At 39.4% G+C, this 18,438-nt stretch overlaps 2 protein-coding genes across 2 annotated transcripts; one reads left to right on the forward strand and one right to left on the reverse strand.

The window, feature by feature from the left end:
- Positions 1–523: 523 nt before the first annotated feature.
- Positions 524–15,374, forward strand: LOC117981929 (probable nucleoporin Nup54). The gene is made up of 13 exons (XM_034968193.2): positions 524–741; positions 933–1,052; positions 2,391–2,483; positions 3,167–3,393; positions 4,281–4,416; positions 5,144–5,300; positions 5,918–6,026; positions 7,094–7,277; positions 7,691–7,779; positions 8,262–8,429; positions 9,277–9,396; positions 13,156–13,243; positions 14,678–15,374. Exons 1-13 carry the CDS (start codon positions 690–692, stop codon positions 14,809–14,811), a joined length of 1,677 nt encoding a protein of 558 aa, XP_034824084.1. The 5' UTR covers positions 524–689; the 3' UTR covers positions 14,812–15,374.
- On the reverse strand, positions 15,369–18,128 carry LOC117981930 (zinc finger protein GLIS3-like). Its single transcript, XM_034968195.2, has 4 exons — positions 17,820–18,128; positions 17,298–17,524; positions 16,652–16,799; positions 15,369–16,114 (listed from the first exon to the last, which is right to left on the reverse strand). Exons 1-4 carry the CDS (start codon positions 17,946–17,948, stop codon positions 15,401–15,403), a joined length of 1,218 nt encoding a protein of 405 aa, XP_034824086.1. The 5' UTR covers positions 17,949–18,128; the 3' UTR covers positions 15,369–15,400.
- Between the last annotated feature and the right edge of the window lie 310 nt (positions 18,129–18,438).

The raw sequence follows: 18,438 nt of genomic DNA on the forward strand, positions 1-18,438 counted from the left end.
TCAGAAGATGGCGGCGTTAATTCCAATTTTGGCCACGCGCCTAAAGATCCTTGTTGCACTGTACCATGGCCAAAGAATTTCTAAGTACTACCATGGCCGACGACGTCAAATGCTTTGACTATTCAAACAAGTACCGTGAAACCACAGGTGAAACCCAACATTGGTTTTCAAGTCTATCTCCTATGCGGTTACACAGTACTTCAATCTACCTTTATTACTCTATCTACGGTATAATAAAATAATATGTCCATGAATAATATACAGGGAACCACAGACCACTGACCAGCAAAGAGTATATATAATCACTACGTTTCTGACCAGTAATCCCTATTTACTCCTGTATTCTACTCTGTACTGTGATCATAGAGATAGTATACATTCATCCAAGACTGTGATTTACTCTATGGAACCTGACACGGGTCACCGAGTGACCTATGGAGTGACCCGGCACCCCTGTCTGCGTCTGCATCTGTGGTCTGCATCACAGACCAATAACATATAGGATACCATAGAGTAGGATGTATACAGGGTATAGGATACTGCATATAGCGAGAAAAACCAAAAATCTATAAAATAATTTTCTTTCTTTTTATTTTACTAAAGTTTACATAGTAATATCTATAAGTTTCCTTTTTGACTTTACTAGACTACTACTGGCTATATACATCAATTATTAAATTGTTTTTACAATGGCGTTTTCGTTTGGTTCTCAAAGTACCGGTTTTGGAGCAGCTTCCAAACGTTAGTATTGTATTATTTACATTTTAGATTTTACTTTGTTTTGAATTTTGAATATGTAAGTATATAGGTATCTTGGGCATGTATATCTAAATTGAGCTACCTATAATTATATCACATTCATTAGGTTGTTAGTCTTCTCGTCACATTTATTAACGCATGTAAAAATAATGTTTGGCTATCTTTACTTTCAGCTACATTTTCGTTTGGAAGCACTAATACAGCTACTACTAGTACAGCAGGGTTTGGTGGTTTTGGAACCACTACATCCTCATCTGCCTTCGGAGCATTTGGTGCACCAGCGTCTAGTGCAGGTATATTATTTCATAGAATTTATTGTTTTATTCTGGTGAAAAAACTATCTAACCACAATTTAAACAAACAGTACCCTTATTATAAATGCGAAAGTGTGCCTATTTGTTGGTTTGTCCTTCAATCACGTCACAACGGTGCAACGATTTTTTGCATGGGTACAGATAAAGACCTGGAGAGTGACATAGGCTACTTTTTACCCCGGAAAATCAAAGAGTTCCCACAGGTTTATTTTAAAACCTAATTCCACGCAGACAAAGTCGCGGGCATCAGCTAGTTACAATACAATACTTTTGATACCTTAATTATTATTAAGATACAATCTTTTTGGTGGCAGAGAAATGAGCTGTGAGAGTGGGTCTGTGCAGCTAACATGGATGTAGGTTGTGGATTGTAGATGGGTGGGTGTGCCACACCCTCCCCTGCCTTTAGCGTCCTGCTGATACCCAAAATATGTGACTTCGTCCACGTAGACTACACAAATTACAAACCCCTATTTTATCCTGTTAGGGGTTGAATTTTCAAAAGTCCTTTCTTAATGGATGTCTATGTCATAATAGCTATCTAAATGCCAAATTTCAGCCCAATCCCTCCAGTAGTTTGAGCTGTGCGTTGATGGATCTGTCCAGTCACCTTTAGTAGTAAAGTTGTAATTAATTAGTTGGTTATTATGATAATGATTTTGTACTATTTAAAGTTTAAATACCTAGTACAAACTGTTAAAAATTCTCCTACCTACTGACCTACTAAGAAATAAGTTCTAGACACATATTTAAAATTTAAATATTATAAACTTATTACTTAAGGAAGTCTTTTGTCGCGATAATATGTCAGAAAAATATTCTTATACTTCTACCAACGCTTTGGAACAATAAATGATTTATTATTATTATTATTATTTAGAAATAGATAAGACAATTTAGTATAATATTAGAATATACAAAGTTTGCCCCACCCACCCTTTAGCACCCTGCTGACACCCGAAATATGTGATTGAGATGAACCGTGTTTTCTATTATTCAGTTCTATTATTATCTACTAGCTGATGCCCGCAACTTCGTACGCGTGAATAAGATTTTTTAAAAATCCCGTGGGAACTCTTTGATTTTCTGGGATAAAAAGTAGCCTATGTCACTCTCCAGGTCTTTATCTATACCCATGCAAAAAATCACGTCAATCCGTTGCACCGTTGCGATGTGATTGAAGGACAAACCAACAAACACACTTTCGCATTTATATAAGGGTACGGATAGTTAATGTAACACTCAAATAAGGCATGTTTTAACCATAGAAGATTTTTTTAAATGATAATAATCTGGTATGAACTTTGTATGTTCCAGCACCATTTGGTGGTCTAGGTACTGCAACAACTACTGCACCTTCTATTTTTGGAGGAACAGGATTTGGCGCAACTGTTGCTAAACCTGCTACAGGTATTGATAAAAATACACATTATTTTTTGTGAAATACTAGCTGATCTGTCCGGGCTTTGCTTAGGTGGAATTTAGAAAATCAGCGTGGGGGCGGAATTTCCAAAAATCCTAAAACATGTATTTCTTCATTTGTAACCGGCAAGGCAAATACCAATTTTCATGGAAATAACCTGGGAAAACAATGGACTTTCATACAAACTTTAAACCCCTGTTTTAACCTCCTTGTGAGTAGAATTTTCCCAGGAAACTAAAGAGTTCCCACAGGATTGTTAAATACCTAAGTCCACGCGGACGAAGTCGCGGGCATCAGCTAGTTAAGTATATTAGAAAAAATTATCTCAGCCTGTTCGTAACCATTTTAATGCAATTAATATGAAATCTTGGTTTGCTGTAGAAGAAATATACATTTTACTATTGGGTTGCCTGGTAGAGATCACTTTAGCGATAAAGTCGCCCTTTGTTTTTTAATTGTATCCTGTATTTTTTTTAATTCTTTGTGTGAATATCAAATGGCAAAGATGTTTAAAAATTAAATTTTAAATAAAATACTTTAGTGATAGTTAGTTTAAATAAGTTAGATAGTTTAAATAAGATACTTTAGTAAAAACAACAATGATAACATAGGTTAAACCTCTTTTATTTGTCAGTCTTTTCTAACACTGCCACTGGTATAATCCTTTCAGGATTCGGCACTGGTGCCTTTGGAACTCATACCTTTGGACCAGGCACAGGCTTCGGGGCTGGTACTTCAACATTTGGCAGTGCAGTGCCAGCATTTGGCACCAATACATTAGGAGGGAATACTTTTGGCACTGGATCCAATTTTGGCTCCACATTTGGAAAACCAGCTACAACCAGTTTTGGAGGGTTTGGCACTGGACTTGGCACCTTTGGCCAACAACAACCACAGGTTAGTATTTATGTTCTCGTTTCTTGCATTTATTTATCGTTGTTTACATACTAACCAGTAGTGCAAAAATCAATTGCGAAGGGCAATTGATTTTAATTTCAAAATCACAAAACTTTCAATTACATCAGTTTTTTGAAAATTTTAGTAGAATTAATAGGTTTGTATTTGAATATAATTATATTATATAGGTTTTGTATAACTTTTAAATTGATTTTAGAAATAAGAGTGTGTTAGACTTGGAACATGAACAACAATGTACGAAAACAGTAATCCATACTAATATTATAAATGCGAAAGTGTGTCTGTCTGTCTGTCTGCTAGCTTTTCACGGCCCAACCGTTTAACCGATTTTGATGAAATTTGGTACACCGTTAGCTTATATCCCGGGGAAGGACATAGGCCACTTTTTATCCCGAAAAACTAAAGAGTTCCCACGGGATTAAAAAAACCTAAATCCACGCGGACGAAGTCGCGGGCACCAGCTAGTTGAGTATAAACTTTAAAAAAAATTGTATATATGAGTTATAAGAAGTCCAAATCTGTTCGCCAGATGCCATCTACTCATTTTAGGATGATTTATGCTAGAACGTGCCAGGCCCGAGCCTTGCCGCGTCCGAGCCAGATTAGGAATTTGTATGAGGTCACATCAGACCGTGCCGTGTCCGAGTCATCCGAACATCGTCCGTGTTACGTTTCTTCATACAAAATTGCAATCCGTGGATTGCCGCGCGTCGGTCGTTCTTCAGACGTCGCACGCCTCAGGCCTGGCACAGTCTAGCATAAATCATCCCTTATAATATTACGACAAAACGAACTATTTTGGCTATGGTGGTATTTTTGCATAGCAATTGAATTTTAACTTTTCAAGTTTATTTTGTTTATTATAGCAACAACAGCAACCGCAAGGCCCAACAAACGCTCACGAGGCGCTGATCGCGGCGGTGTTCAACTGCTGCGTGTTTGGGGACGAGAGAGACCAGGTGCTCGCCAAGTGGAACCTGCTGCAGGCGCAGTGGGGGACTGGTACATATGGTTCTATTTTGTTTATTATAGCAACAACAGCAACGAGGAATGGAATGAGGTCAAAAAGCTCTTCTCCCCATTTTAAAGGCGATAGAACACGCATAGAGAGGTAACGTCTGTGCTCCAGGCTTTCTAGCGAGCCGGTTACTTTGGGATCGTCCACAAGTTGAACAGCCCGCCTTTGGATCCGATCAAATGGAAGGAGTTGGAACTGGGGTGCTCCAGCCCAAAGGTGAGAGCAGTACTCCATGTGTGGGCGGACTTGCGCTTTATAGAGTAGGAGCCTGTGCTCGGGCGCGAAGTACCGCTTTGAGCACCCCAAGCTTTTTGGAGGCTAATTTGGCCTTGCTTACCAAATGATCGCGGAATTGAACCTCGCTCGAAATGTGGACTCCAAGGATCCCAATGCTGTTGTAAGGTGTGAGGGGAGTGCTCTGAAAGAGAAGAGGTAATGTAAACGGCAGTGGCGTGCAGCTCATAGAAGCATAAACGCACTGCTTACCCTCATTATAATAAATCAATGCTTAATTTTAAGTATAACCTGCCGTAAAATAAGTTCATACCTAAATGCATACCCTGGCTTAAACTCCTGTGCACGCCACTGGTAAACGGGGACTTCTTCGCGGAAAACGAGCAAACTTGTGTTTTTGTTAAGCTAGTAATAATATAAGCCTTAACCCTTGTGATGTTGATGATGAGTTTTGTTCTGAGTGAAAAATGATTTCAGGCCAAGCATACTATAGTCGTAATGCACCAGCGCTAGAGCTCAACGAGCAGAACCCGCTCTGTCGCTTCAAAGCCGTGGGATACTCGAGGTTAGGTGGCAAAGAGGACAAAGATGGACATGTTGCCTTGCAGTTCAATAAAACAGAACAAGAAATTAAGTAAGTAAAATTACCACTTCAAAAGTTTAACATTACAGCGATCACGCACTCACCAAATCCGTGAAAATACAGATATTAAAAAATATATCTACGACATATGTCATAAGCTCTCATACAAAACAAAAAGAAACTTTTTTTCTCGGACACGGATCGGATGAGTGCGTAACCGTCGTTATTATGAGGTCTCACAGTTCGCTCAAACGCACCGTTTAGGTTCCACCAATCAGATTACTGTGTCACGTCAATTTGCAATAATCTGATTATGAGACTGGAAAAACGTGGCAAATTTAAAAAAAATATCAGTATGGCAGCTCTGAAATTAATATGACAGACCTGGAATAACCTAATTTGATATAACAGAAATAAAAATAAGTAATTCTAAAGTATCAAATTAAGTTATTCCTGATCTTTGGGGCTGCCATACTGATATTTTTAGGGTTCCTGGGAAAGGGAAGGGTAAATGGGGGGTCATATTTTTTACTATTGTTTTATTGTTATAATGGAGACATAAATCGGTATCTAATTATTACATATCGGTGGAAATAGTAGTTCTATAAAAGCAGCTTATAAAAATGGTTCTACTGTAACATTGGAATTTATGATGTTTTTTTTGACAGGAACAATCAACAGTCTCTTATAGTTTCACTGTCCAGCCTTCTGGGGAACAAACCAAACTTGGCTGTCAATATTGAATCCATAAAGGCTATATCTGAAACTAAAAGCTTGGTAAATATTATTTTCATTCACTCTATCGATCTTTATCATCATCTATTTGGTTTAGAGGTAACTTGCATCCCTGAGCCGTACGGACATGGGCTACTTTTTATCCTGCAAGCCTATCTCACAATAAAAAACCTTTTGAAAAATTCTGAAGAACTCTCAGGCTGCAGTTAGACGATATTTTCTTGCGGCGACAGCTGCTTGGCCGCCGCGTTCACGTCGTATACGTGAACGCGGCGGCCAAGCAGCTGTTTATTGGCAAATGGGAATTCTATTGTTTACACAACAGCATGTAAATGGCCAAGAATTACTTAAATGCACGTTGGCGTGGCGCGTTTACGTGTCCGATAGTCCGGTTGCCCTCCACCTTTCCAATCAGTACAAAGTTGCTTACACCTAAGTTTTGTACAACTATGGAATCAAAACTTTTTTCTTTTAGTCAAATTCCGCATAATGGACACGTGAAAATAAAGATGAAATTAGAGTAACTGAAATGAATCAAAGTCGGCTAGCAATGGCGATATAAAAAGTGGTTGTTACTTTGCTCATTGAATTCAAAACGTAGTTGCTGAATAAATAAAGCGTATTTCGCTATAGCAGCGCGTTCTCCAGACGATTATAGGCGGCCGCCGCGCGCAGTCCGCGCGGCCACTTTGCAAAAGCGCATTGTCTCGGCGCGAACGAATTCGTATCAAATAAACGCGGTCTCAGGCAATCAGGCATGTAGGTTTCCTCACGATATTTTCCTTCACCGGTAAAGCAAGTGATATTTAATTGCTTAAAACTTACATGTGACCCCGAGATTAGGAGGCTGACGTCTTATTTTTATTTTTCATGTACCATGTATCAATTATAGTTACATAATAGTAGTAAATTAAGTTACAATTGAAATGCTTATCTCTGAACAGAGATTTCTTCCAGCTTCCCATTCAAGGTTGTGAGTAAAGCGTATTAAAAAGTGGAATAGGTCTTACGGTACTAGAATAATTATAAAATGAATGCCTTACCATCTTAAAATCTTACCCACTAGGCTATCACCGCTTCCAAGAGTAAAGGGTTGTAAATAATTTCAGATTATGATATACGTAACTGACAAAGCAGCCAACAACGTCCACATCAGTGCATCGGAGCTTGGTGCGTTTTTGAACGCAGGAGCGGCTCGTACCGCGTTAAACAACGCAGGTTGTTCTAGTGTCACCCCGGTCACCCGTCCCGCGCCACAGATGCTAGAGCAGTACCTACAGAGTCCACCTCCAGGTGAGCAATTAAAAATGCGGCTGGTATCGTGTTAAATAACTTGGCATCATGGTGTGACATGTAGGCATCATCTAGTAATCTAAAAGTAAAGAAAAGCTGACTGACTCATTGACTGACTGACTGACTGGCTGACTGAATGAATGACTCACTGATCTATCAACGTACAGCTCGAACTACTGAACTGATCTGGCTGAAGTTTAGCATGCAGATAGTTATAACGACTTGGACATCGCTAAGAAATGATTTTTGAAAATTCAACCACTAAAGGGGTGAAGTAGGAGTTTGAAATTTGTGTAGCCCACGCGGACGATGTCGCTGGCATAAACTAGTATTAAATAACAGCAGCAGTTGTTAGCATCAGAAATACAGAAATAAAAAACGGACCTATATTGCTTGTAAATGTTTTGTTATAGGTATGGATATGCGTCTCTGGAAACAGGCTCAGGCCGATAATCCCGATCCCGAGAACTATATTCCAGTCCCTATCATAGGATTCACAGAGGTATGTTTATCGATTATATCTAATCCGATTTTAACATTTCAAAAAGATGTATTAACTCTTCTCAAGTTTAGTTTTAGTGCCATAACCCACTTGCGCGGGTCGCCGCACGCGTTTTTGTTTTCTATGTAAACTCTTGGCGTTATCGTAATCGGGAGCAAATTCGGCCCCTTGATTGGTTGTGAAAAAATGTAAACAGTGAATCAACCAATCATCATCATCATCATCAACCAATAGACGTCCACTGCTGGACATAGGTCTCTTGTAGGGACTTCCACACGCCACGGTCTTGCGCCGCCTGAATCCAGCGGCTCCCTGCGACTCGTCTGATGTCGTCCGTCCACCTAGTGGGGGACCAACCTAGAGGTAATCAACCAATGAAAGGGCAGAATTTGCTGTCGATTACGATAACTATGAAAACGATTTTCTTACAGTGCTCAAGCGATAAATGGGCGACAAGCCATAATGCGGTTAAATGGTTGTAGATAAAGTTCCGAGCGCGCTGTCAGAGCGAGGAGGCAGCGTTGCAGGCGAGCTGGCTGAAGCGTGCCGCCGACACGCTCGCCGAGCTGCGCACGCGCCGCGCCGCCGCCGCCTCCACGCTGGCGCGCCTCTCCGCCTCGCTGCACGCGCTCAAACACACGCTGCTGCGGGTATGATACGTTCACTTTAGCATCAGCTACATCCCAAAGTTGGACTAAATCCTCCTTTTGGACTGAGAGTTGACATGGACTAAGGGCGTTTGTGCACTCATAAGTAAAGTAGCCTAAGTCAGAGTCACTCTATATCCACGCAAAAAATTACGTCGATCCGTGGTTACGCCCCTCGCGCCTCTTTAGTCTCTACCCGCCTTCTACACTCCTGTGTCTGCCGGACTACCGCGGCCGTCGCCATTATTTTAATCTCGTGATATCTCCTAAAATATTATTCTAAATGAAATGATACAAAGGGAAATTTAAGTCTAAATTAAACACTTGAGATGACGGACAATTTTATTTTGATAAGAATTAATACTATAATAGTAAAAACACCTTCGAAAGTAAAGCTTTGTTTTAGACCACATTTCAAAATCAAAAAATGGTTATTGTGAGCCTACCGTAAATGATAGATATATGCTATCGCGGACTTTTTTTAGAGATGTTTAAGAGGAACAATTCCACCGAACATTATTTTCGTGTAACTTTAACTATTTACGCAGCGCACGTCACGGAAGCTCACAGGCGAGACGATTTTTTTCACATTACTACAATTTTCGTAGAGATCTCTAATTTTTTTGAAAATAAAATATAGCCTATGTCACTTAGAAATAATGTAGCTTTCTACTGGTGAAAGAATTTTCAAAATCCCCTTACCCCTACAATTAGAGATTACCCCTACAAACATTACCTCTTTATAATATTAGTATAGATTAGGATTACATTGGATAGTTATTTACATTTACTCTTAAAGTGACTATTGTTCTGTTCTACATAACATAACACTATAGGTATCGTTTCTCAGGTAATAGCCCGTCAAGAAGTGGTTGGTTTGGTGGGCGTAGCACTGAGTCCTGAGGAGGAAGCGGCTCGCGCTAGATTGCAGGAGCTGGCGTCGCAGCTGGCCGCACCACCCCTTTATAATGTGAGTTGAAAATTATCGTCTCATCTATGGCAAACTTGCGAATCTGCCATTTTAATGAATCCGCAGCCTCCCGGCAACAACTTTGCGACTTGTATGTTGATGGTACCTACTATGTCAGAAACCTTCCCACAAGTACAAACTTTCAACTCAAGTTATTGATGTGTTGAAGTTTGAACCCTTTAGATTAGAATCGATCTTCTTTCAATAAAACTTTGGCCTCTATCATAATCGAAATATAATATCATTCTCTATGTGTTTCGTCATAACGACGAATTACTATTTTGTCACTGTTTTGCAAGCGATTTGTTTATTTTTATTTATTATACCACCAACAGAATCATACAAAAAAACCCGGCCAAGTGCGAGTCAGGCTCGCGCAACGAGGGTTCCGTAATTCAGTCGTATTTTTTTGACATTTTGCATGATAACTACGATGCATAAAAATAAATAAAAATCAGTTTTAGAATGCACAGGCACACACACAGACCTTTCATATGACACCCCACTTGATATAGTTATCTTACTTCGAAAATTGAAAATACTAATTATTAGTTTATGACCACAAATTATTATTTTTTGTGTGATGTAATTACAAATTCACGGTTTTCAGTTTTCATTTTTCTCTAATGCCAGCTATAAGACCCACCTTCCTGCCAAATTTCATGATTCTAGGTCAACGGGAAGAACCCTGTAGGTTTCTTGACAGACAGACGGACAGACAGACAGACAGACAGACAGACAACAAAGTGATCCCATAAGGGTTCCGTGTTTCCTTTTGAGGTTCGGAACCCTGAAAATTACATTATTCAAATCCTAGGTGCTAAGTTATTATATAATTCAAATTATAGGTGGCTACAAATTTAGACAGATAAGTCGTGCGTAAGAACTTAGAACTAACAGCTTATGAAAGAAACGCAATTGTTCCCTCATCGCATGTTAGAGTGTTTCTTGACTGATAATATTATAGAAAAATATATATAAAAGGAAAAGGTGACTGACTGACCGATCTATCAACGCACAGCTAAAACTACTGGACGGATCGGGCTGAAATTTTGCATGCAGATAGCTATTATATGACGTAGGCATCCGCTAAGAAAGGATTTTTGAAAATTCAACCTCTAAAGGGGTGCAATAGCGGTTTGTAGTCCACGCGGACGAAGTCGCGAGCATAAGCTAGTAGAAAAATAAGAATAGAATAGAATAGATTTTTATTCAAGTAAACTTTTACGAGTGCTTTTGAATTGTCAACTAGTTTAATTTACCAGAATAGAAGTGGTGTTACAATAGGTACAGAAATATCATTATCTGGACAGCATTCGTACGTGATGGATTTGAAATATTGATAATCTTCAATACAAAATCAACGATTATTATGCCCGTCAATAAATCTGCGTACAGGGTGGCCTTGAGACAAAATATTTGGTGCTCAGCCACTCGTTGATTGCGTGGTGACTTTTATCATGATTTTATCGGCCCTTATCTCCAGACGGACGAATTTGTAAGTATGTTGCGGATGTAATACAATGTATGTATAGTTGATAATGATACACCTGTTCTATTTTTAACTAGTTGAAATATTTTATTTCAAGAATATTTAGTCAACTGTTGCTCCATGATTGAAAACCTTTCCCATAGTAGCGATAACTACATATTAAGCTTCATTAAACGAGTTGCGATAATAAAGCTTGAATTTGACTCGCTCCAGCAATGCACGGGGCTGCAATTGCTTGTACAGTATGGTATAATAATATTGTAAATCGATCTCTTGAAAAGAGCAACCGCCGAGTTTCTTGCTGGTTCTTCTCGGTAGGAACGGCATTCCGAACCAGTGGTAAATTAAAGAAAGAAAAGAAAAGAAAGAAAGACGATTCAAAAGCACTTGTAAAAGTTTACTTGAATAAAAATCTATCCTATTCTATTCTTCTAAAAAAAGAGTGGCTCACCTGCCCGCGCCACATTTATTACAGTACGCAGCAGAAAGTACATCGGTCTTTAGAATGACATTTCGGCTTTGTGGAGCGTTGTCTCTGTCACTCATACCTACATGACGTTTTGTCGGTCTTAATGACAGGGACAACGCTCTACAAATCAGCTATACTGTAAGTTGGTGTCCATACTAATATGTGGAAGTGTGTCTGTCTTTCTGCAAGCTTTTCAGGGCCCAACAGTTTAACCGATTTTATGAAAGGTAGAGAGATAGCTTGCATACCGGGGAAGGACATAAACTACTTTTGATCCCGGAAAAACAGAGTTTTTCAAAAACCTAAATCCACACGAACAAAGTAACAGTAACAGGAACAAAAAAAAACACTGCTTACCCTAGTGGTAAAAACTTTGCTTATATTTCATTACGACATGCCAGGAAATAAGTTCTTACTATGTGCAGGCAGTACAGTTCTACAGTGTGTAGTAGATATATAAGTCGTGCAAGGCACTAAATTGCTAATCCGCATATTTTTTGTTCCGTCTAGTTACTAGACGGATCAGGGAACAAAAAACATGCGTGTTGCAATCCAATATTTGCTTACAAGTTGATGTCCAATGTCATACTTTAAATATATTATGTGTAGGAAAATATTAATAAAACAGACAATTATTCTATTAAATAAACTTAAATCTAAAAAAAAACATTATATTAAAACTAAAATAAATGAAATTAAATCTAAAACCTCATCGAGACCACCGCAGCGAGGCATTGTACCCAAGATGCTGACAGCATTACCCCTTTGGATGGCCAAACTAATTATTTGACCAAGGTAGCTGCCAGCTCTCGGGTCCCCGGTTGACTCGATAACCCTTTTCGAAATTTCCTCAAAAAGAGCTCGAGCCCCCGGGCCCCACGGCTCCAAGGTCTCCACACCAAAAGGCATACTAATTTTGGCAGCTTTATTGAACGCGATTTTTCTTTTAAATAGCCCATCTATAGGCAGTGGCGTGCAAGTAATAGAGGCATAAAAGTACTGGTTACCCTAGTCGTAACAATTTCGTCGTGTGTTTATTTTTCATTATGTATCTATACCTAAATGCCTACTTGTCCTGCTTGCCTAAAACCTGTGCACAATGCGCAGATAAAGAAACCTTCAGCTTTTATAAAATAACGAAGGTCTGGCTCTAAGTGTAATATGTTGTAAGTACATAAATACAACTTGTGCGCATTAAATTGTCATTACGAGCATAAGTAAGGTGCATACCTGTGTTATCAAATAAATAATAATAATAATCAGTTTTAGTGTCGAGGCACCGTGTAACAATCACCAAGTCACTTATCTATTGAACCGGTTGTTACCGGATTGCTGGGTAAACGTCATGACAAAGTAATTCCTTGATTGATGTACAAAAGTTTATTGCACATGTCACGTTGTGCTGGATTTGATGACATTGTTGTACAGTACGCGGCAGAAAGTAATGTACAGCGGCCTTTAGAATGGCATTTCGGCTTTGTAGAGCGTTGTCTCTGTCACTCATACCTATATGACGTTTTGTCGGTCTCAATGACAGGGACAACGCTCTACAAAATCTGCTATCTCCTTCTAAAGGTCGATGTTCATTACTTTCGGCCGCGTACTTGTTGTAGAGGTTGTGTACAAGAGAATCGGCCCCACTGTCATCCTATTTCAGAAAGAGATCCTTAAAATTATTGGGGTAAGAGGATTCGATGTTTTCATTTAGGTACATTTGACATTTACTACACTAATAAAAATCAATCAATATAGGCATGTACTGTCTCCTCTTTTATTTACTGTTATGTTTATTTCGTAGGGTCGCCTGAATGAGCTGCTGTGCGCCATGCGACTACAACGCAGCGCAAGCTCGGGTGCGTCTCACGAAAGATACCATTTGGATGCAGGTAAGAAACTTCATTAATCTATATCTAAATATATAAAAGGAAAAGGTGACTGACTGACTGACTGACTGACTGACTGATCTATCAACGCACAGCTCAAACTACTGGACGGATCGGGCTGAAATTTGGCATGCAGTTAGCTATTATGACGTAGACATCCGCTAAGAAAGGATTTTAGAAAATTCAACCCCTAAGGGGGTGAAATAGGGGTTTGAAATTTGTGTAGTCCACGCGGACGAAGTCGCGAGCATAAGCTAGTATATCTATATATAAAAAATTCAAAGTCCTGACTGACTGACATATATATCAACGCACAGCCTAAACCGCTGGTCCTAGAGACATCAAATTTGGAGGGTGTATTCTTTGTAAAAAGTATATATCCACTAAGAAAGGATTTTTCAAAATTCTACCCCAAAGGGGGGTAAATTGGGTATGGATGTTTGTATGAAAGTCAAGTATTTTTAAAGTTACATCGATGTAAATTGATATTCAGCTTTCAGTGAAGAATAAAAATACATATTTCACGATTTTTGAAAATTCTACTGCCAAGGGGGTTAAATAGGGGATGAAAGATTCTATGAAAGTCCGTCATTTTTCAAGTTATTTCCATGAAAATTGATACAAAATAAAAAATACATAGATACCTATTTCAGGATTTTAGCAAATTCTACCCCCACGCCGATTTTCTAAATTCCACCCGAGCGAAACCGGGCGGGTTAGCTACTCTTTATTTATACACTAGGTACTAGATGATGCATGCGACGTAGTCGGCGTGGATTGAGGTTTTTAAAAAATCTCTGGGAACTTCGATTTTCCGGGATAAAAGAGCCTACATTCGTTTCCGGGATGCAAGCTATCTCTGTGCTGATTAATTGATGTCTGTTACTTGGTCAGCGTGGATTTTGTTTTAATCTCTTGGGAATTTCCAAATCTTTGATTTTCGCAGACCAAAATTAGCCTAAGTTCTTTCCCGGGATGCAAACTGTCTTTATACCAAATTTCGTCAAAATCAGTAAAACAGATGGGCCGTGAAAATATGGCAAACAGACTGATATACAGACACATTTTCGCATTTATAATATTAATGATAGTATAGATAAATCACTAGATCTAAATACATAAAAGGAAAAGGTGACTGACTGACTGATCTATCAACGCACAACTCAAACTACTGAACGGATTGGGCTGAAATTTGGCATGCAGATAGCTATTATGACGTAGGCATCCCGCAAATTGCTATTGCGCTGAAACCATGTCTCATTAGAATCGTAATGACGTCATATTTGAAGTCATTTGACTATATATTTAAGTAACAATATACCATAAGCTCGAAACTTCAGTCTAGTGCTGACGTCACTAAATGGCGGCCACCCACATTAGCAATTTGCGGTACTTATAAGCTAGTTTTTATTTATATTATTAAAACTTCTCCTGCAGGCGCGCAAGAAGACATGAAGCAATTCCTATCGCTGCAACAGCGCGGGATGGCGCACTTGTTGGACACCGCCCGTAACGACCTCGCAGCTCTCAACACCATCGCGGAGGGCATGGCACGGCTGGTCCGGGCTTAGCACAGCCTCTCCGCCGCCGTGGACTATTCCACGCGCTTCGTGGGCTGGCTCGAGTAACTCGTGCAGTGACATTTATGTGAGTGACATAAACATTCCTCAGTACTCGTAAAATTAACGCCTAGATAGTTATCTATCAAATACAAAGCTAATTTAAAAACGGACTTTTATTGAAGATAGTTTGGCGGTTGTACATTGTCATAATCATAAACTATATATAGTACATGACAGGTTGAGATAGCAATCGGGGAGGGAACGCCCCACACACCCGCACAGCCCCCGCGCTACCAAGGTGCTGGCGAGCGCAGGTGTGCGGTCATACACCGATTGTCATCTCAACCTGTCGCGGACTATACATAATATCTAACTTTTTTGTGCAAAAAATGTAAGTCTTGTGTAAAGCTTTTTTACAGTATAAATCTATTGAACATAGATTAATGTTATTGTAACTGAAAAGTATACCATCAAAGTTTTAGTTGCTGAGCAACTATTGATTTTCAAAAGTTTGTAAAAATCATTAGTTTTTATACAGGTTAAATTATACATTTAAATAAACCACATTTCCGAATAAATATTTCTTTTTATTTAACAATCAACTCTTAGTACTTAAATCTAAAGGCAAGTCTGTGTGCCTGACTAGTTCAGTAATAGGCGGGCAGTCCATCCGTTTGGCACAAATTAAATTTAGAGGAGCTTCTTCTGTATCATTTGTTTCCGGTGTATCATTTAATGTTATATCTTGAAACCTCTCCTGTTCATCATAGGCGAATACTTTCTCATTGACATTTGGTCTCAATACAGAGTAATTGAAGCTGCACGAATAGTAGTTCCTGTATGCATGGTCATACATCTGTGAATACTCCAAATAGGATATTTCGTTACTGGGAACTCTCATAGGAGTTCTGGAATATGGATGGCTGACTTGATCCATCACAGGTGCGTAGGTCAAAGGTGCGCCTAACGCTGCATCGGACGGAATCATCGAGTTGTATGACAATTTAGGTGATGTTATGCATGTTGGACTGTACGATAGGCGGTGTGGTGATGGAGGTTGGAAGACATAGGAACTGTTTTCCCTCATTGGCGATAAGTTATCGGAGCTGAGGCGTTCGTCGGACGATTCCCGTCTCGGACTTTCCTTATCGTTGGCAAAGTGTTTGTATGTCTTGACGTGTTTTCTTAGACTCGATGGGTCGGTGTACCGTTTGTTGCACCCTGGCACTTTGCAGCAGTAGGGTTTGTCCACTGTATGGGTACGCGTGTGTTTGAAACGGTCGCTGGAGTTTGAATATGCCTTTCCGCAACCCTGTGGACAACGAAATTTTGGGATCAAATATTGAATGTAAAGTATCAAAAATTTCTAAATAATGCGCCATCTTTTTCTGATATTATGAGTGAAGATATTTGTATGTACTGAATACTTGAGCGATTAGCTTTACCCTCTCATTCATTACAATGTATGCTTCAATAAACGCCACGAGACTAGGTGATAAGATATTTTGTCAAGTGTTTAACGTCCGGACACGGTCTGACATAACCATTAACGATTTTTGGCCTTAAGTAACTCAAGAACACGTTTTTTTGTTGTGAGATAGGCTTACGCTAGACGACGATCATGCCTAATAAAAAGCAATGATGAGGTCTAAGTTGGAGCGCGCTTACCTAGAAGTTGCCTATACCCTGTTTCCTTGAAGGTATTAAGGTTATAATCTACCAGGAAACACGGATGTTTCGGAAGGACATTTCACACTTTAAGAGATTTTTGAATGAAATGTTTTTAATCTTACAAGCTCTTTAACTACGTTACATATGCTACAAATATTATGTGGGAAACAATATTTACCTCGTATGGACAAACATAAGGCTTTTCCCCAGAGTGAGACCGAAGGTGAATTTTCAGGTTTTCTGCCCTGGAGAAACTTTTCTGGCATTGGTTGCACGTGTGTGGGCGTTCGTTTGTATGAGTTCGCACGTGGACTAACATTTTGTATCTGTTGATAAAAATACATGAGATTAAAATAGGTAATGATTTCGTAAGTTTATATATAATTTTTATAGGTAAGGTATTAGGTACATTGGATTTATATTATATATTGCCCGCGTGTATTTAGGTGTTTGGAAAATCCAGTGGGATCTATTTTTTCATTTTCCGTATTAATTCATTTTCCGGGATAAAAAATAGTCCATGTCTGTCCCCAGGATGCAACCTATCTCTATACCTGTCAAAAACGGCTAAACGGATGGAAATTTAAAAATCCCGTGAAAACTTTGCGGGACAAAAAGTGGTTGTGAACTGTTGTGTTGCTGTGAAGTTCATTTTCGAGATGCAAGCCACCTTTGTACCAAGGTATAGGTTGCATAGATGGGCTGTGAAAAGCTAGCCGGCAGACTGACAGACAGACACACTTTCGAATTTATAATTACTCAGCAGGTGTATTTTACAAGTTCTAAAAGTTTTCATTAAAAGCAAAGGAAAAAGGCAAACCTACCGTGCATTGAATCCTCTTTGAGGTCGGGAGCAGTCTTTCCAAGAGCAGTAGAAGAGGCCGTCTCTCTGCGCGTGCGCGTGCAGCCGCGCTACATGGGCGGACAGACGCGCCACATTGGGGAACCTCGCACCGCACCCCCTCCACCCACAAACTCCTTCCCCGATCTCTCCTCCAGAATCATTGGAATGTTCCGGGGATGACCCACCTCTAGAATCTTCATCCTCATCCTATAGAAATAAAAAAACAAAAAATAAATAAACAGAAAGTTCAGATTGTTTATGATTAGATGTTACTTATTTCTGTTGTGGGCTAATCTCTTAAAATCATAAAATGTAAAAACAGTTGTATATTACGTCAGTTATGTGTCAGTTATGTGTTATGTGTCTCAAGGAAAACGGGAATTTAAACAATGCGAATTTAATTTTTTGTCAATGCTCATAACATAAAATTAGATAAAAGGGGATGTCCCTAAAATGTAAAAAAAAACTTTCATAATTAATTAATCCTTATAAAAAATCGCACCTGCTTTTGGATGTGTGAAAAAACACTCGGCCTGGCAAAGTAAGGAGCGAACCGCTCCGCTGGCATCCACCTCGGTACCCTGCATCCTCCTTCCCTTATCTCGGGCCTCAGTTGCGGAAACACTAACATTATGTCTTAAGCTAATAAACGATATGAATTATTCTCAAAAGAACTGGCCACTACGCGATCTGTGCGTGTAGTGTTGGCTGCCGCTCGCGTGCCTACTTATAAAACGTCTCGGAATGACACCGCACTGATAAGAAGCCGAGTCCCCTGCGAACCATTTGTCTCTACTTTTCACGGAAATCAGCCTTTCTTTTCGTCCTTGTTTTGGTGTTTTAGTGGGAAGAATTTAAAGATTCCAGCCGTTTTATGTGAACTTGCCAGCAATATTTAAACGGTTTTGTATAGAACTATGCCGTTTGACCAAGTAGTGTGGTCGTGTTGCGTTATCAGAAGCTGCTTGCTGCGGCTACAGTCCAGTTTTTACCAGTCTGATATGCCTCGGTTCAATAGGTAACTGATATGGACGTGTTTATGTGAAACGACCTCATCTTATTCGATTGGTCTGCTTCTAAATTGAGAGTATAACGAGACTCAACGATTTTGATTTTGAACT

This window comes from Maniola hyperantus, chromosome 4 (genome assembly GCF_902806685.2).
Source record: "Maniola hyperantus chromosome 4, iAphHyp1.2, whole genome shotgun sequence".
Classification (NCBI taxonomy): Eukaryota; Metazoa; Arthropoda; class Insecta; order Lepidoptera; family Nymphalidae; genus Maniola; species Maniola hyperantus.